This window comes from Bradysia coprophila, unplaced genomic scaffold (assembly GCF_014529535.1).
Source record: "Bradysia coprophila strain Holo2 unplaced genomic scaffold, BU_Bcop_v1 contig_145, whole genome shotgun sequence".
Classification (NCBI taxonomy): domain Eukaryota; kingdom Metazoa; phylum Arthropoda; class Insecta; order Diptera; family Sciaridae; genus Bradysia; species Bradysia coprophila.
Genome location: NW_023503416.1, coordinates 138,239 through 159,058, shown reverse-complemented (window position 1 = coordinate 159,058; position 20,820 = coordinate 138,239). Strand labels below are relative to the sequence as shown.

Genomic DNA, 20,820 nt, shown 5'->3' with positions numbered 1-20,820 from the left:
CACAAAATACATAGGTCTGTTCCACCCAAGGTAAATATATGGGCGGAGGTAATGCCATTCGTCATTCAGACGCGCGGTCTAGCACATAAGTTCCATGCCAGTGACATCTTTTTTAAATGGGTGACTACGATTTACTTGTATTTCACAAAATATTTTCACTATCCCACAACAGATGGCCCGACTTTCTATTCCATATTTTGCTTTTAACGAAGGGATGAGATGTCGTCTGTATCGAACTTTCGTGCCACCGCACATCTGATTCGGTTATATATGGCATTACCTCCTCACTATATTTACCTTGGTTCCACAGTACTGTAAGAACGATCTTTGACAAGACCTCAACGATTTGCGAACTTTTCGTCAACAATAATTTTTTTGGTTATGTCTCTATGGATATTATCCATTGGATAACGTTTTGACAGTTGAAATATGCTTGGAACAGACCTATTCGCTAAAATATTTATAATCTCGCAATAACTCAGCTAATTCAGTTTCTGATTTCAATGGTATAATATACTCTATCATCGCCTTAAATATTGCGATAAAAATTTATCTTCCGTAATGGTCCTCAGGTCCACCCTTTTGTTGATACAAACGAACAAAAAATGACATAAAATATTTTTTGGTACACATGTCTAGGGCAATATATATTAAACTCAATCCATGTGTCAGCCTAACTGACATTTATATAACAAAAAATAATATCTAAGTGGTTCCGGATTTACAAAATTGGCAAAAAAGGGAAGAGCGTAATTACATGATTTTCGTCACACATTTGCATAACGATGGAGGCATTACCGTTTTCGTATAATACAACTTTATGACCGGAAATGTTATTTTGAAGATTTTTATCAACCCTTTTATAGGAAGTACTTTTTTGTGTGCATCAGAACCGGCAACGTGTGAAAAATGATAGATTTATCAATATGCTACACTGAACAATTCGTTTGAAGGTTTGTCAGTTTGTCCCTTATCTAAAATATTTTTCAAATGGAGACAGATCTTGTATTGCTCACTTAAATGCGTACACCCCATTTTGAATTCATAAGTAAATTCATAGATAGAAGAACACGAAACTGGAATTCCTTACGTTTGAAGCTATCATTTCATCACCATTGTAGTGACAGAAAGAGCTTATGGTGGATAAATTTAGATATCATTTATATGCCCAATACGGACATATCATGCTGGTTTGTACAATACCTGGTCGATATACCTACAACTGTCCAATCCGTACCTATATCGAAAAGAGCTTTGAGTACATGAATTTATGAATGAAATGACGTGAAAACTGTGGCGGAGATAGCTACGCTCTTCTTCATTTTCCATTTCTGGTTGTTAAAATCAATTTAGAAAACATGATGGTTGGGTGGTATCTTTTGTAGGCGATAAAACTCTTTATTTTTGTATTTAAATGCCCGCAAGGGTGTGACGATTTTTTTTCATAAAATTTTTATGGAAATAAATGTGGGCGGTGTACGAAACTTAATAATTTATTTTGGTACGGTCTATGTGTTTCAACTCAATCCGATTTGTTCAATTTACGTTGACTATGAAAAACTCGATGAAACCTCGTATCCTTATTCTGCACATAAACTCAGTATTTTCTTATTAACACGAAGTGAATTAAATGTGACTAGGTCAACTTCCTATCTATGCATCTGTCCTCTTTACAAATTAATTAAGTTGTAAATTCGTTAAATACGGTCGTCAGTCCGCATTCATTCTACTTCCAGTGATATCTCTGTTAAATTCTCTTCTTTTACTTCGTCTTATACCTAAAGATATACAATTCCGTTTTCCTATTAAGCATTAAGCACGACGTAACACAAGGCAGTGTGAGTTTAAATAAAATGTAGGAAGGATTATGTGACGAAGATTTCTTTTGTAATTTAATTTCAACTTTGTTGCTAAAAGTTTTTTCTTAACATTAGCACATCGTTCATCCGATAAATCGATAATTAGCTCTCAAGTCTAAAAATATAAAATTGCAAAGATTGTCGGTAACAATAACATAATTTTCTAGGATTTCGAACGTGGATTGAATGATTGAGAATTAAATAAACCTATTGACATTGCTTTTTATAAAAATAACATTTGTTGACATTTTCAATCTGTAGGTAGCAATTGATCCAAATATAAAGTTCGTTGAGCAATTAGCACCTTAACATAAAAGAATTAACTTTTATGTAACTATAGTATGGATGATGTATTGGTGTATAGCGAAAAGTAGACTAAAAATATAAAAAAATTCTAGGTATATCTCATAACACTTTCCAATTATCCCAGTCAGAGCTCTGGTTACTGTAAAATTTTTCAATTGAGATATATTTTAGATCAAATATCTCTGGAAAATAATCGCTTTTCGCAAACATAATTACGTTTTATTTATTCTAGAAAAGCACAATTTCGTGGATTTTTTGGTTGGGGGTTGGGATATTTTATGGAAATTTAAAAAAATAATTTTTATTTTCAAATGCCCTACTGAGTACACGTGATTGATCCCGTGACACGACGTCATTTCACATACATAACTTATTCTAGAAAAAGAGTTCCGATAATTTCGTGGAATATAAAGAAGTTGGCGGTATAAAATCCATAATAATAGTAAAGTAAAAAATAATTACATTGCAAACATAGAGATAAACATTTTCAACGTAACTTACATCGAGTAAGATAAGAACAAATGAAGTAAAAGATTTGTTCTGAAAACAAAAATTAAATTTCATTATATCATTGGCTGAGTCTACCCATTCCACCCATAGTTTCGCTTTTGTTCTCTCTAAAACGACTCGGGTCCGTGGCTAATTTCCATTTCTACAACATGACACGGCATTGGCCATCTCAGTCGATTTAGTCTGCTTTCCGTAGGAATTTAATTTTGCTGAGTGCCACTCAGAGAGTGGGTGTCGAATTTTGTAATCCATACTCGAGACATCACTCCCATACCACAATTCTCTGCAGACGTAAAAGAAAACATTACGCAAAAGTTGTTCAGCTGTGGATATTGGTGGATGTCCTGATTTTAACCTTTCAATGTCTGGTTTCGCCAAATCATTATACAATGTAATTTCATAATTTTCTGTGATTTTCGGTTACAGTGCCAACAACAGAATATTGTGAAATTTCATTGTAAGATGACTTGGCAAAACATGAAAAATAGCAACCCTCATATAATTGCCTATCGGTATAAGATTCTACCAAAGTTTATATTATTTCTTAAATGAGAATTCCGTCGTCCGACTCTATACAATGGTTTATGGAAGCTATGTAAACTAAACACATATTCTCCCACGTAACAGAGAAACAGAAAATTTTCTCTTAGGCATGGCTAAAGAAAAATTCCCTCAATTTCTTTAAACTATAGGATGAATGGATGTTATAATATAACATTGTTAAATTAACACTGAGTTTTGTAAATGCGGCCCATCCTAAAACATTACCAAGTATAGCACACTTGCGTGAATATTGTAATCGTTATTTTCTGTAAATTCAATTCCACACATTTACCAATATTATATCCGCAGAATAGTTAAGCAAACAACTATTAATTTTAACAATTTGACTATTTACAGATATATCTACAACCAGACTGCAAATGTATAAGTGGACCGATCATCACAATATTGCCAGTGACGCACAAGCATTTCGTTCTTCACATGTTAAAATAATGAATCCAAAGTTTTGATGCACACTAACAACAACACACTTTAATGTACCGCAATTGTCTTGTTGACAGAATTGTACATATAAATTCGAGTAAATAAAAGACTGAACGCAATAACAATACCAAAATGGATCATAGCGATTTAGTATCCGAAATGTCTCAGGTGGAGAATTTGTCAACGCAAGAGCGACTTCACTTAGCCAGAATGTAAGTTTAATTGGCAAATTTGATTAATTTATTTTAATTTATTTGTGCTCGGATCTTCGATTAGCTTCTGAATTATATTCCACGAGAAAAAGGTGGATAGATGGAGAGGTACACGATCTTTATGCTCTGAACATTTTTTGTTTCATTTAACAGTGTCGCTAGTGTATTTTGACCAATTTAATTTTATTAGAAATTTTGACTGATTACTAAGAACTTTGAAGAAAAACCTCGTTACTAACAATGTACCAACGTGTTGTATGATGTCATTTTTATAAATAACTCTAAACGTGTATGACATGACACCTGAGACAATGCAACATTTACGATTCCATTCACTTTAAAAAAATATTAAACAATTGCTTTGAGAGACACGACGTCTTATCTACGTTTCTATGTAATTTGTAAAATTTTCTATTTATTGGTGTGGTTACAATACAAATATAGTTGTGTGGTCTCAATGAAAATTTAAAGTATTTTCCGATGCCATTTCAAGGTTTCTTTTGTTTATTTGATTTTCTTAGCAGCAATTTTCATGATAGAATGCGGTAAAATGTGTTTCCCTTGTAACAAATTTCATTCTTTTTGTGATCATCTCTCAATTCGTTCTTGGTAGACTGAGAGCCTGTGTGTAAAATGCATCAGTAAATCGTAAACCTATGCCATAGTGCTATACACTATCCGACACAAAAATCATTGTTTCGATGACTTTCGTTCTTGAGCGCTAGAAGGGCCCTAACAAGAGTTTGAAGATGTTATATGCTTATCGACGCAACTTGAGTCCCGGAACTATAAAAAGTCCAATTCTCCTTATTCAATCCACATGCATTGCCAACGTTACGACATTTACGTATGTATTATAACGTGTAAATCGCATGTGGAATGAATAACGTCGATTGGATTGTAATTGTTGAAAATGAACTTTCCATAATTCTTCCACTGTAGTAGAAAATCTAATTTGTTGTCGAAATAAAAATTCTGTTCTTAAAATTCATTCGTCATTTGGGACGACACATCTCGACAACAATTTAGATTTTCTAAGATTCGTAACCGTTGAGATATAATCTAGACCTACCCTCTTAATAGTCGTAGAACCAATGTTTTCCGTATAGTGTAGTTATAGTGTAATAACATGACATAGGTTTCAAACCGTATGTGAAGTTCATATAATGTGAACGTAGGTTCAGATGTGCACAAGGGTCTCGGTCTACAATTATTTTTTTTTCGTCTTCTCGTTTTATTGCTGTGAGCAGTAAAATTATGAATTTATATTTTTAGGGCCGATTCCGATATTCCGGAAATTTTACGATAAACATTTTTATTAGTGCAGTACTTGAAGCTCCTGTATTGTTTTGTTAAGCTTCGAAAAAAAATGTAAATTTTTGGGGATCTAGCTCACCCTTCAAATACAGAATAAGGTTTTCTTAGCATATCTCATACTCATTGATAAACACCACCAATTTATTCATTAAAGTACATCCTTAACTAGTGTTTACAATATTCCATCAGTTTCATTGGAGATGGGAAGATTGCACAAATTTTTAATAGATTCAACTGTACATGACGGTAATACCTTTGATACAATATTATTACAACATATGAGCTGATGTTCCCGATTTCAATATCTCACACAACAATCACCCTTTCTATTTTCGAATACGTTTCCATACATCTCTGAATAAATTTACATTCAAAGAATCAAGGCAGGTGTGAATGTTCTGCAAAGCTTGCAAAGCCTACAGTGTAAAATTTTGTAGTCAATTTATACGGAAAAAGTTTGAAAACATGTTTCGTTTTTAGTATCTTATTTTCTCAAATATGAAGCAAAGTTATATGTTAATGCAGCGCCCATCGTATCATATTGTTTGCAAATGTTCTCCGGTTAACTGTGTCAACAGGATTATCTTTATGTTGCACAAAGGAAACAAGAACTTTGTGTGGAATATTGCATGAAAGCGCCTTACACATACATCCGCGTGATAAGTACTCGTCGGTCTTTTCAAACAGAAAGTTTCTCAAGAAGACGTTTTTTTTCCTATAAAAATTGTTGCCATCAAACTAAGTTGAAGTGGTACTTTCGTCGTGTTGCAAGTGTCATAAGTTTGAGAGCTCCATTTAATGCATGATGACAATTTTATTGCTAGATTCGTATCCTTATGGGATGACTTGACTTCCGGAAACGGATTCGTTCATGGCTTTCTAAGAAATTCAAGAAAAATGTGAAACACGACAGGGAAGGACGATTAAATTTTTGATAAGTTTATAAACGTCTCCTTGAAGTTACACAATTAAAATTCTAAAAAAGAAGAGAAAGAGAGACGTGAGTTAAATGCTCTGTACACGTTCTATTCTGTAGATTAAAGATATTTTTTCCTTCCATATAAAAACCCGAATTCTCCATAATTTAAACTAACTTTTTGAAAGTATTTTCACGTATGCTATAATGTTTTGCTGAAGCGTGCGTATGATAAAAATTGTGTATTACAATCCCTTTATATTGACCTTGTAAACTCACCTTGCGAAAAACTTCTCATCCTCTAAAATTAACCCCAACAATATTTCTTATGCTGTAAAGTTCTTTTTTCCTTTTATTTATGTGATAACATAACAAAAGAAAGAAGACTGTATGAGAACCCAAGGCAACTGTTACTGTTACTGGTTGTTTTTGGAATAAAAAGTTTTATGGATGTGACGATAGATATATTAAGTAAAACTTTGTAGCAGTTGGAAAATATTACTAATATTTCTATTCCACATCCTTAAGCAGATCATTGTCGGTAACAGCTACAGATAAGTCTTCGGCAAAAACGATATAGCGATATAAATTGATATTCTAAAGTATTGAGTTCTGAAGAACATAAAAGTCAATACAGAACCAATTTAAAGTCAATCGTTATGCCAATTTATTCAAATGATGGAGCGAAAAGTTTCTCAATTCTCAAGAGATGCTAACTAAACTATGTTGCAATAAGTAAACTTTGTTAAAAGTACTCATTGAACTCATTGAAATATGATTTCATTCATTCAACTTCATATCTGCATAATGAATCTACTTCAAGCGAAATTAAACGAGTCAACAATTTTGCCAATATTTTAGCGGTATTTCGATCGTTATCCTTTCTCTACCTCGACAAAAGTATGTATTGTGCAGAAATTGCTATGTACATCAAACAAATCTGTAATTTAATCGCACTGAAGCACTTAATTTATCCGAAATTGACAAACATTTATTTCAAGCAGACTGATCTTAGCAATAAATTTTCTTTGCACGAAGAGAAAGGATTTGAAATCTGAGACGCAGAAAAAAAAATAGTTAGGAACCAATAGACTGAGTAACAGTGAGTAACGGATTGTTTTCATCACTTTGTTTGAACAAAGAGTGGGATATTTTTACATTTAATATTCGTTATTGCATGGCATAAAATTTGTACACACAGACGTAGTAGAAATAGGTGATTCGTAAATATTGGGACGGATTTATGGTAAAGTTCACTCATGAATAAAAAATATTTTCATCATGTTAAACATCCTACGTAAGAAACTGTTATAGTGTGGCAAATACGAACCGAAAAATCATTGAGCGTCTACACTTTGGATGGGGTAAAATTGTTTCGTATCTCCTAGAGAAACTATTTTTTGAACATACTGAGGAGCTTTCTGTGATGTAGGAGCTTTTTTTTTGTTTTAAGAATCCATCATTGTCATCAGATTTTCGAGGAGATGAGAATCGATTTATCAAAACTGACGGTGTTTGATCACTATTTACTGCACTATTAAAACATGCTCAATATTCAAATGGAACATATTTATTCATCTCGCAGTTCCCCGACTAAAACGATTTGTCAATTTAACAAATTCTTTCCGTTTAACCACACACCAGGGTTAAGAATATATAAGTTGTCAATCTGTTGTATTTGGATCGTTTCTTTCCTCAGTATCGCATCGTTTATCTTAGAATGTAAATTATGTTCCTTTTGTTAAAGAGGTACAATTTATACGGAAAAAAATGTATAAATATCCATTAGCCCATTTCATTATACAATATATGTCTTTTAATAGATCCGTGCGCCTCTGAAATTTAATTTAAGTATACAAAATTAGAAATTGATTTTTGTTTAAGGTTAGTTGTTGATAAAGGCAGCCAACCGACCGTAGATAAAAATTCTATAACAATTCAATTATTTCAGTCATTGAATAGATAACAGAAATAGTTTGTATCACAGCACGAAAATGTCATTTTAACCGAATATATAACGAAAATATAAATCAGATAAGACACTGTGTCGAAACACCTTATCGTTTATTTTGGCACATTTGATAAGCTCAAACTCTTGAAGCTTTTTTTTATGGTGACGTTGACCTGACATGTGTTCTATTATATGTATAGCACTGCTCTTTGATCATCGTTTGCATTACCAATTCCACGTAGCAAATAAATATTGTATAAGTCTCGGCGTAAGCCTTTTATTAGGACGCCTGTTATTTTTAAAGTAAATCATGTGTCACTTTGCAGATATGTAAAAAATAAATAAACTTCGGAATTAAGCGCAAAAGTAATGTCGCATTTTGTTTGATAAAATCTTTAATATTTTGTTGGTTTTTCATAAACCAATTTTTGAATGACATCGAACATTATAATAAAACAATGTGACAATATAGCAACCCAGTCGTATAGTCGGGTTGACAAACGAAACGACAATCACTTGTTTCTGCGGTGCAAGGTTACTCACTTAAAGTGTGTCATACCATATTGCCTGTATACTGCCACACTTCATGGGAATAATAAAAGTAATTATTTAGTATGAGAGTGTTGTACATAACACACATGCAAAATCCGAATTAAGGACTTTTCCTTATAGCTGCTGATGTCGTTAAAGTATTCCATATCACTATATACGCCTTGACAGCTTTAAGAAGCTCATTTGGAAACTCTCCAACGTTCCAAATTGTACGTTCTACGCTTGGAATTGATTTATTACTGTACTTCTGCACCCTACTCCCTTTACGAACGTTCATGTTCATTATGAGACTGCCATAGTGCTATATAAATTTTTGTAATTTGATGTTGATTCTGTGTTATATATATGTTAATGTGTTTCGGTGTACGCTGTATCTATATGTGACGTCAAAAATTGCCTCTCACAAAAAAATATCTCTTGCCATCCATTTCAAGTAGCCACACTCGTTTCCCAGTCCAACAGAACTCTAATGTCAATATTTCATAATATTGCTCTTGAAAAACAAGATATAGCAGGTGGATAGATAATGCTGCTTCTGATTAATGTTTTTCCCGAAAGCTAAAAAAGCTAAGAAAAACAAAACTTTATTCATCAACCAACATCAACATTTTATTTGTTTATTATTCAGTATTATATACAAAGTAATGAATCCCACTATACATAGTTGTAGAACGTTTTTGGTCGATAGTTTCTGTTTGCTTACACTTATAAATCCCGAAATTGGTATGAAACTTGATGGAAAGAAAAATAGTTTCTTCGAACTGCTCTCACATGGGGCTCACAATTTTCAGTCGTGGTTATCTCGGTTCGAAGCGTCTTAATACTTTTAGTTTCCATTTGCCACACAACGAAACTTGTAAAACTTTACAGATTTGAAACAGACCGGAAATGGTTGTTCTCAGATGTTTTTCTGCAACATTCTTTAAGCTTTCCGAAGATTGGTTTTGTTCAAGCTTTAAGAAGGCCATTTAAATGCGTCGTAATGGACGTCGTATCATTTTATTGCAATTCAATCGAAATGATGCGAATAATATTCGTTGAGGAGCCGTTACATCTCAATTTCAGATGCTAATTAAAATATGGCGCCGATGGTATATTACAGACTTAATCTAACATTCAATTTGTTCTGTAACATAAAATTCTCGAAATAAAAATTGCATAGAAATTAGTTACATTTCCGTCTAAAAATAGTCAGGTGATAGAAAATGTCAGATCTGGGTCTGATGTTTGCCGAGCTGCAAAATATTCAGTTCAACGGAATTTTGAAATGATAGACCATTGCGGCAAAGGTTGCCCTTAAACGTGAAAAGCTTTGTGTTAAGAACAATTTAATTGGGTGAAAATCCAATCAAACTTTTTTGTTCGATTGTTCCCTAAGGGTTCAATGTTATCAACTTCTAATATAGACACAGACTCACCGGACTATAAAACATTTTTCGAGTTTTAAATTTTAAATTGAATATTATACTGGGACAGTTCGCTCTAGGGATTTTCCTTTTTTTTAACATTTGTTTAGCAATATGTAAATTTGACTTTTTCGTGTATTATGCTCTGGTATTAGATCTGTGTACCTTTTCATATCCGCAATATTTTCGGGATGTAGGTAGGTGTATCGTATCAAGTAACGTTATAATGCTGTTTGTTGATCCTTGTAACATGTTACGGTTAAACGAGTAATGTACGAGGTAATTTTGCTTCAAACGAAATGCATTCAGTTTTTTTTTGTTGATTTGGGTTTTGCTCGTTATACAACGTATAATATACATACAATTACTTAGTACAGTACAGACATAACGTATCATAGAGCTTTAAAATTATTTTATTAAAAAAAAACTTTTTCTTTACGATTCAGTGGGGAAATGGTACCAGAATAGAGACGTCTTTTAGCTGGAGTATTCAGGGGTCGCACGGAATTTTCGATTGTCCTTCTAAGGTTTTAAAGATAGAAAATGACAAAATTACATAAAGAATCGATAAATGAAGGATAATCCTGATGTATCGCAATCCACATTCTTTGTTGTACAAATTTGTGGTCTCGGTTCGTCGGTCTTCAGTGAAAGGTTTTTCATCAATTCGTGAAAACAATCGTCAATTTAAAGCCAATTTAAAATTCATTTCGCAAAAGTCGACACGCAACCAAACTTTCCAATTTCATCATTTAATGTGCACCTTTTTGGTTGAAATTGTCACCCATTGTTAAGAGTCAATTCGCAAAAACTTCGAACAGTCGGGATTCAAGCCGACGCCAATCCAAACGAGCTATAGCTCAAACGAATCGTCGTTACATTCTGAGAATTTCGTGGAACAACTTTTTTCTCGAAAAAATTTTGTTGGGCTGACATGGCCTTTAGAAAATTTTTCTTCGGAGCTGTCGCGAAAATCGTTTTTTATCAATAGCTCTAACATGCGTGATGTGAATAATGTCAATTGTCAAATTGTGTACGTATATGAAGGTCAATGAGGCGAATATTATTGACCAACGACGATTCGTTTGAGCTATAGCTCGTTTGGATCGGCGTCGGCTTGAATCCTGATTCCATATAAGCTGTTCGAAGATTTGGCGAATTGACTCTTAAATAAAAAAAAACTTTTACTTCGTTTGTTTTAACATACTTAACACTACCGGATGAAAATCTAGCAAATTAGGAAACGTATTATGTAGGACAAATGGAACCTTTGAATCATTCAGGCTTCATTTTCGACTTTTTGTCCCTTTGTGCCATTTGCAAATTAATAACTTTCTTCTTCTAATTTTATTCTCCATTCTCTGTCTGGATGTAGGCGGCGGGCTCATCAGTTGAAAGTAGCGAAACAAAAAGAAAAGGAATGGCTCAAATCGCAAAGTCGTCGTGACCGAAATTCGAACAACAATAATGCGAAAAAGCGAAAACATATCACATTCGAGAACAGCGTTGTGGTGCTTGAAGCGGCCGCACGTAATGATATCGACGAAGTAGCGAGATTATTGGAATCTGGTGTGTCACCAGATGCAACCAACGAGGATGGCCTAACACCTTTGCATCAATGTTGCATTGATAACAATGCCGATATGTTGACTTTACTGTTGGATTTTGGTGCGTTTGTGAATGCTAAGGACAGTGAAAAGTGGACTCCGCTTCACGCAGCAGCTACAGTAAGTTGAAATGTTGCTAGATGAAAAGTTGGTTAGGTTTATAATTTATTGTGTTTCAGTGTGGGCATTTGTATTTAGTAAAAATATTAATAAACCGAGGCGCTAATTTACTGGCTGTTAATGTCGATGGAAATATGCCGGTAAGTTCATTCACATCAGACTGTTATGTGAATTCAATTTTCTGTCTTATACCATATGTCATGATCTTTCTATTGTTGTCAACGTTAGATCCGTTGTTATCACGGGTGTTATGCTCTGACCTTAACGTAGACAGCAACGAAACGAATCTTTAAAATACAGAAACGATCTAACAATCGCTTCCATTTCAACAGTATGACTTGTGTGAAGATGAAGAAACACTCGATTGTATCGAAGCTGAGATGTCACGGCGTGGAGTCACCCAAGAATTGATAGACGAAACGCGAGCAGCTACTGAAAATCAAATGTTACAAGATTTGACAGAAATCGCTGCCAGATGTGGTGATCTCGAATATCCCGATAAGCAAGGAGCAACGCCACTGCACATTGCTTCTGCAAATGGTTATACGAAGGTTGTTGAGTTTCTATTAGAAAATCATGTGAACGTTGATGCTACCGATAAGGATTTGTGGTCACCCGTTCATGCTGCTGCTTGTTGGGGGCATGTAAGACAAAATGATCTTTTCTAACATTTCGTTGTCGTTCTAATTCCGTTCGAAAATCTTAACATTCCCAGATGGAAGTATTGGAAATGTTGGCGATGAGCGGTGCTGATTTGAATGCTAAAAACAAAAACGATGAAACACCCTCGGGTAAGCAAATTTTGTGTATACTCATCCAATAATCTTTTTAGTGCCTTATTGAACCCCAATCAGCGATGAAAATATATGAAAATTGAATCAACGTCAATTTCAATTTGCTTTCATTCGTTGATATTCAATCATCAACACTCTTCTGCTTAGTGTTGTACATACATATTGGAGCTACAGGTTCCGTTTGAAAAAAAGCTAATCAAATATGTATAGTGAGCATTCATGCTGAGTATTTCGTAATAATATTTCCAATTTCCACTTTTTTTTTCTTCCTCTTCCGTCTGTAGGTATATGCGAGGATGCGGAAATTAGAGAACGAATAGAACAACTGAAAACGGAGCAAGAAAGTAAAAGATTAGCCGAAGCCCAGCGGAGACGTGTCAGGCGGTCCCAAAGCAATAACACAAGGTAAATTATTTAGTTTCGTATGCTGTTTGCATCGGTTCCAGGTTAAATTTCATTGGGGAATCGACCGTCATAGATGGGTTCCACGTATCTTGATGTTAATCAAAAATGAATTTCTCTTTTCAGAGCACAATCTGTCCGCAGAACGTCACTTCGTGATAAAACATTAACAACTAAAAAGGATGCTGTGGAAGAGACGAGACTACGCTTACAAGCACAAGAGGTAAGCTTTTATTTTATCGAATGATGTTGTTTGGATATAGACTAGTTGTGTACGTGTGCGGTTTTGTTGATGGTCGTCAAATTTTTAACATTTTAATTGGTTTCAACGAGAAAAATATGATACATTTTGCTCGTGACCCGAATACATAAATGTTAATTTGATAGACGGAGATGTACGTACGTTGAATGGTTGAAACATTTTTATAAATACGAGCACTGCGTCAACATTACACAACTAAAAATGTCAACAATGATAATAATAAGCCCTTAGTGGAGTTCAGACAAATTTTATGCTTCACTCAACTGATACATCCCACACACACAGTGTGGACTCTCTAGAATATGCAAAATCTTTTATTTATGCACAATGTACTGTACGTTCTCTATCACCTTGTTCATTATTCAACGAATGATATTCATAACTATAGTACGTTAAAAGTTCGTTGTGAGAATCCTTTTCGACTGCACACAATGGTTACCTTATACGTTATATATACGAATCGCAGGTAAAGCACGGGTTTTTGTCGAGTTTTGTTGAACCTTACCTTTCCATAGAAATGAAAGAATGTTGGTCAAGAACATCATTATAAACATTGGTTAATGCCACCTCTGGGTTTTGTGGGGTAGGTCGTAGGTGTTTCGGATTATGAGATATATCACTAATGATTCCCAACCCTTGCAATTAATTATCTTAGAATTATCTCAGTTCTTTTACTTTTGCTTTTATAAGAATAAATAATTTTCCGTTACCGCTGTTTCTACTCCGCATTATGATAATCATTTTCATTAATTTTTCGGTTGAAATGCTGCCAACAAAACTGTATTTTCATTCGAAATGTTAGTAGAATTTCGTATAATATCCAAGTGTGATGTCACTAAATTCAGCACTTATCCCCCTTCGCACAAACTTTAACCTTTTGTTCATTAATAGTGTAAGATATTAAAACAACGTTGAACTGACTGAAATGTTTGAAATGAATTCAAAATTCCATTCCGATAAATTGACTCACTTTATGTGTTTACATTAAAGGGTATGATTAAAGGGTACGATTCGCTTAAGACTACATCAATTCTTCGTTCGATTAATCTGATTCGATTAATGTCTGAGCTGTGTACACTACCATTCATATTTGATAAACTTCTTTGACCCGGTTTTTTCTTCCGCACACAGTTTGATATAATCTACAAAATACACGGAAAATTCATTCGATTCGGTAAACATGCAATTGTAAATTCTATCACCCGATTTTGGTCAATCGGTGTGCCAAATGGTTTTGTATTCAGATTTGTAGCCGACGGCTGGAATTGTAACATTATATTGTGAGACGAGTTCAAAGGATGCTTTCTGTTAGTGATTGAGCATTAATGAGCTTGAAACTGGGTTGAAAGTTCTGTGTGATTGTGACACGTTTAACTCATATTCTATTCAAATGAATTATGAATTGATTTTTTGTGGTTCTGATAGAGTTGGGAATGCCACAACACTTTTAGTTAAAAATAATAGGAATTAGTATAGGATGCAATGAACCATAATAATCCATACGTAACACACCTAGACCTACAATGTTGAATGGTAGCATCAATAATGAGTTGTTTTATCTATGTTTCTGTTTCTTTAAAAAAAAAATCAAAATTGTTGCAATGATTTCATGGCTGAATTACTTTACAATTTTTATTTGTGTTATTAATTTATTTTCATGTAACGCTACCACCACCTCATAATGTTCAAAATCATTTTCAATCACATTTATCGCATTAATTTATTATTTCGTTTCAATTTGCAATACGTTTTGCGAACATGAAGCATTATTATGAATTATTTTGTATGTACAATCGAATTCTGTGGTAAAATTAGTTGAAACTGATGTATCGCTGAGTGCACATTGCACACACGCATTTCAATCTCTGTACATCACATACCTTTTTAATAACGAGCTTACGAAATTGAAATAAAAATCATGACCAATTAGTCGGTTTTGAACTCGCGATCGATTCAAGTGCGCTCAATTTTATTTATTTTTTTCGCTAGTTGGTTTTAATAATGAACATGAACAGCTGAAAGTGATAGTGGACGTTTGTTCAAAATATTGATAAAGAAACTCGTACAAACTACTCAATTTTTACTCTATTGAAGTAAATTTCCTTAAAGAATTTAATATGAGTGTCACTTCCTGTGTCATATCCTCACTGTATCGTCTCTAGTTTCACGTTTATTTAATTGATTGAATTAATACGGCAATTTCATGAAAGCGAACGACATTAATTCTAATTGATATATAAGTGAAATTAACTATTAAAGTTCCGATGGGGTCGGTCCTTTTACATGTATTTAACACAACGTTTTACGGAATATACCTCATTTTACTACACATTTTGTCTTGTAAAATATATTTCCTTTTCGTCTTTACATTCTTTTCGCCAAATTAGTGGACGTATAATTTTCTTGTTTTCCGTTTTTCCGTTAGCCATAAAAAAAGGGAATCCAAAGCATTATCAAACTGGTGGAACATAACAATTAATTTTAATACACGACGTATTGTTGGGAGACGCAATGTTTTTGTTATTTTTCATAATTAAATGTTTAACCGAGTGAACACTATATACAATTCTCGGCAAAAATATATAAAATTTAGGAAAGATAAATGGTGAAATGAACTCAAGTAATCATAAACATAAGTACTCTAATGTCTGAAAATATCGCTTTCCACCCTAATCATTAATAGCAACCAGTATAATTTGAATATGAAATGTAATGGGGTTAGAGGCAATAAATTAGGCAGAGATTGAAATTAGTTCTGAGATTGAAAAACCTTTGTTAAATATTTCTTTCGACAAGCCACTCATTTGTTCATCTTTTATCATAAAAAAAAAGTCCTAAAGGCATGAAACCGACGAAACAGAAGTCACATTAGTCATCCAATTACCAACACAAACATTCTTGTTGTTCAAATAAATAACAAAAAAGTTCTGCAAAACTCTAAAAAAAACTCTTCCTCATTATGAAAAATTTACTTTCATGCTCTCATTTCGACCGTTCGGTATTGATTTCAAATTATTTATGAGGGCCAAGCCCATTATATATAATATAGGTTATAGACTCGACGGTAATGTTCTTCGATTTAGTGATTATCTTACCGATAAATAAAGAAATGTTTACCATAAAATCATAATTGTATATTACCTTTTATACGCACCCAACACCCCCACAGAATCCAATATTTTCCGTAATTAGACGATAATATAAAATTGTTCATTTAGTTGACTGATTTCATGCATTTCATTTTCAACTTTGCACTTCCATTGAACGAATTCTGATTATGGAAATTTTAAATGGTTACAATAAACCGGAATGAATTGTTTACAAATTTCCAAGCGTAAAGTGGTACCTATATCGGGTAAAATGTAATCAAAATTAACTTTATTTGTTTATTATTTCGTCAAATTGGGGGGGAAGAGAAATGAAACGTTCAACGGTTTTTGAGTTAGGTAAATTTGGTGGCTTCTTATGTTCGGTTCTGATTCATTTCATTACATTTCAATTTGTAGGAATTCAAATTTTCCCTTTTTTTGAACGAATAACTTTTTTGTGATTGGAATAATAGGCAAGGAGATGTTGTTCATAAAAGTGCTTCAAAAGACCGTGGCTTAAAACCAATATCGAATTGCTACAACACCTAAGACAATATACTATTGGGTTAGGGCTCTAAAGAAGGTAGGCATACAGGTCAAATTTTCGATACAGTCGATGACTTTGAAATAAGTGCCGAATTTTGTTTCAGTTGTTTTTCAGCTGATGCACATGATCAGACTTGTAAGAAAAGTAATTTTAGAAGCTTTCGAAAAACTCAAATTTGACCATATTTATAACTGCAACAGGACTTGAAGAATAATTTTCGGATGTTAAACCTCTGACGGCCATAAAAAACAATGAAGCGTAGCGAGATGGGGCTCGTTTGAAAGCCACTGAAATTACCTTTAGTTTGACACTAAACATGGCCTGCTCAAAAATCTGACTGACAAATGGAGACGTTTTTCGTATTTTCGAAATATTTTTTGACTTTGGGCCAGTTCCGGCGTCGTTACTTGAGCAGTATCGAACTCGGATTTTTGAAACACTGTGACTCGTCTAGTAGGTTGGCTCCCAGACTATCGTAGAACGATGAGAAAATCACAGAGTCTGTACTATTGCAGACAATCATAAACATATCGTATGCATCCCATGAGAAGTTCGTGTACATTTTCTTTAATAGAAAGTGGCCAGTCCAATATCTTCACAATTTCTATCAAAATTTATTATTTGAAACTCCAAAGTTTCAATGGGTCAGCAGACAAGTCAATTCAATATACATCGTTCCTCTCAAATAATTTTCAAAATATGTGGACATGCATGAAATAAGTTTCAAGCTTTCAGTTGGATTTTCCTGCTGAATAAATCTGTTTATTTCGATTTCAAAGTCGTTTAATGTCAGTCCGCTAGAATTTCCATATATTTCTTTCTTTTTTAAATAAAACGCCGACTAGATATACAGTGACACGAAATTCACAAGAGATTCACCAGCTCTCCTTCTGATTGAGTTATGTATTTGAAATGAATTTGCACAGCGGCACAGGTACATACATCAACATCATCCTGACGAAAATATTATAAGTAAATGTGAACTTTACGTTGGTGAAGAAAATGAGTGTAAATTGAATAAAACATGAAGTGGATATTTGATTTACATCGATTTACATACGACTACAAGGAATCGAATGTAATTGGATTATCCTATCGGGTTTGTACAACAAAAATTCTGCTTTTCAAGTGAAATCTTCAAATGTAAGATAACGAATTCTGTGAACATTCTTAAAAGTCTTTGAAGCTTTCAGTGAGGCACTCTCAACTCGTAGTATTGCCTCATTAATGAGATCTTTATTATTAAAGAACTAAAGGACATTTTCTTTCAAAAATTCATTCTTTTACTCATTACTCATAGAGAAGTCATCAAGATAACGTAAAACGGAAACGATTATCTCTTATTCAACACAAAGAGTGTCTTAATATTTCATCTGAAAATTTATTTGACATTTGTGTATGCATTTGAAGACATAGAGGATAAAACTACCAAATACGAGCCCATGGTGTAGTAAGAGCCCTATATTGTCCTTTCTTTTGGTCATTTGTTCAAACAAAAGAATCGACAATAGTATTCGAACAAAAGAAAAGACAATATAGTGTTCGTGTTACAGCAGAGGATAGTATTTGGTAGTTTACCCGTCATCGACACCTCTGTTTACACAAACATTTTATTATTCCTTACTCAATTTACCACTTACATCTGTTGTCTAACTTGAATGTTCAATTCAATTTACAGGGCTACACCGTACCCGATAGTACTACCGAGCCTAATTCGATAACATCGGATGTATCCAATTCCATATTACCGAATACGAAAACAAAACATTCCACGCCATCATTGCCGACCAAACATCCGAACAATACCGTCAATAACAACAACAATCCACGATATCCAGCTACTGCGAAACCACAAAATCCGTTGTACGGACAGGGAACGGTATTTCCGAGCCAAAATCACTATGAGTCAACACTAAATAGACGGTCACCGGACGGCAAGGACAACGAAGCGTATCTGTTGGAGGATAAGAAAATGGCAAACAATAATAATCCGCAAAAAATTGGTAACGACATTTCTACTGAGATATTTTCTGCTTCTAATGAGAATGGAAAAATTAATGTGCAAGTCACTGTGCTTGTTGGTGAGTTTTTATTTATTTAATTTTTTGTTTGCTTGCTTTTTTTGCATGTGCTCGTGTGCTCCTTTTCTCAAGCATTTAAATTAATTGAAGTTATGACACTGAAGAAAACCCCGACTCCCCAAGTTCTTTGTACAGCAAATTAAAGGTCGCAGTCATTCGCCCGTACAACATAATTAATGATAAAAGTTTTATGACATTATCGTTCAGATAAATAATTCGAATATACCCACTCTCTTGTCGGGCGGTACTTAAACTATTTAATTGCATCTTCCATTTGTAATTCGATCCAATTAGAACGGTACCAGGATATGCGTACATTTATACTATTTTCGAGAAGTGTTTGCGTACACATTGCGAAAGCACAATATGATCTTTGTCAATCTCATTGACAGAACCGTATTAAACCGATGGGCTACATGGGCTTAGCCCAGTGGCGCTGAAAAGAATTCACGAATTCAAATGATCTGTTTAAGCTTAGTGCTGGAAACGAAATAGTCCAGTGGTGCTCTAAGTCTTAATCCAGCCCTGTTCATCGAATTTTGAAAAGAAAATTATATTAAATTCGCGAAAGGCTTATCCAGTTGATCCAGTAACCAGTTGTTTTAAAAGAAAATATTTAAATTTAGGGATCGATGTTGTAGAAATTCAAGAGTCGGTAAGGTCAATGGCTTAAGCATTCCTCAATACATTCGACATGGCACATATGCCACAACGTTTTATTGTTTTATACAAAAATACCAAGTTTTCCTTTTCGCTGTGGGTAGTGGCATTTATTCAAATGAACAAATTTTTCGTTTTAGTTTCTTTCTTCTGTTTTTGATTTGTTTGCCTGCAATAAATTTACGTTCGTATTGTTTGTGATGATTTGTATAGCTTTTTAAATGCGTTGAAGATGGACTTTCAGTCACCTTAGCATCAAATTGTGACGGAGCCAAGACTTTTCACTTTGATTAATTTTAAGAATTTTTTCGTGTATGTGCTTGATACATGAAAAGTATACTATTTGCGACGCTTGTAGCATGAAAAATAACTGTTGCTTCCATTTAAGAATTATAACTGCGTAACAATACATACCGGCCTCCCAAACAAAGTTGAACCAAATGAGTGACACCATTTTTATCATTTGAATTTTTTCAAGACACTCACAATTTAGATAACTCGCTCTCAGGCACGACATTGGCTAATCTTAAAAAGCAAAGAGCACAGTCCCGGTCCAGTACAACGTCCGAAAATGGTTCACTTATCGGCAATCCGACAATTGCATCGAGTTTAATGAGCGGCCAACCGATGATGGAAATGAATGAATTGAATGATCAAACGCCGAAAATAACGAAATTTAGCGGAGTGACCAGTGATGTTGTAAGTGATAGTACGAGCTCGAGACGCTGCTGTACCGTTATGTGAATTATGGTGTTTGTACTTAATTTGTGAAACTTAAACGTAATATTGTAAAGTTAAGGTGTAAAAGTGGAAACGACTGGGCTGTATATAGAAGAGAGAGAGCGAAATTAGAAAGAAGTAAACGAAGAAAATCGTAAAATAAATTAGGAATGATCGATGATAAGAGATGATTGTTAGTCGATTGTAATATTTTCAATTTAAAATGGAAAATGGAAATAAATGAAAGGAAACTGTAATGCCGTCGGTCGATTTGTATACAAGTACTTGTAAATGTAGCTACAAAAATTACAAAACAGACCAGTAAATTGTTCACCGAATCGATTCTAATTCTACAGAACTCTTTCTATTTTGATGAATAAATTTGTGAAAGAAAACTTTAAAAATTCATATTTTGGCTGTGTTTAAATCAAATGAAAATAAATAAATTTAGGTTTTCCCATTCCAAATTCCCCATAGAGAACTTTCAAATATTTATACGTGGAGCTCAGCTTCAACAAAATC

General features: G+C 33.8%; 1 protein-coding gene across 3 annotated transcripts in view; it reads left to right on the top strand.

Annotated features, from left to right (window-relative positions):
- LOC119074212 (protein phosphatase 1 regulatory subunit 16A) overlaps nucleotides 1–20,687 on the top strand; it is a 35,342-nt gene extending 14,655 nt beyond the window's left edge. For 2 of the 3 annotated variants that reach the window (XM_037180209.1, XM_037180210.1), the window contains exons 2-10: nucleotides 3,576–3,874; nucleotides 11,392–11,743; nucleotides 11,803–11,883; nucleotides 12,076–12,387; nucleotides 12,459–12,534; nucleotides 12,822–12,942; nucleotides 13,066–13,162; nucleotides 18,516–18,918; nucleotides 20,057–20,687. In XM_037180209.1, coding sequence (XP_037036104.1) covers nucleotides 3,795–3,874; nucleotides 11,392–11,743; nucleotides 11,803–11,883; nucleotides 12,076–12,387; nucleotides 12,459–12,534; nucleotides 12,822–12,942; nucleotides 13,066–13,162; nucleotides 18,516–18,918; nucleotides 20,057–20,322 — 1,788 coding nt within the window. In that variant the 5' untranslated portion in view covers nucleotides 3,576–3,794 and the 3' untranslated portion in view covers nucleotides 20,323–20,687. The remainder of the gene's footprint in view (nucleotides 1–3,575; nucleotides 3,875–11,391; nucleotides 11,744–11,802; nucleotides 11,884–12,075; nucleotides 12,388–12,458; nucleotides 12,535–12,821; nucleotides 12,943–13,065; nucleotides 13,163–18,515; nucleotides 18,919–20,056) is intronic. The other variant, XM_037180211.1, reaches the window with a different exon arrangement.
- Nucleotides 20,688–20,820: the final 133 nt, after the last annotated feature.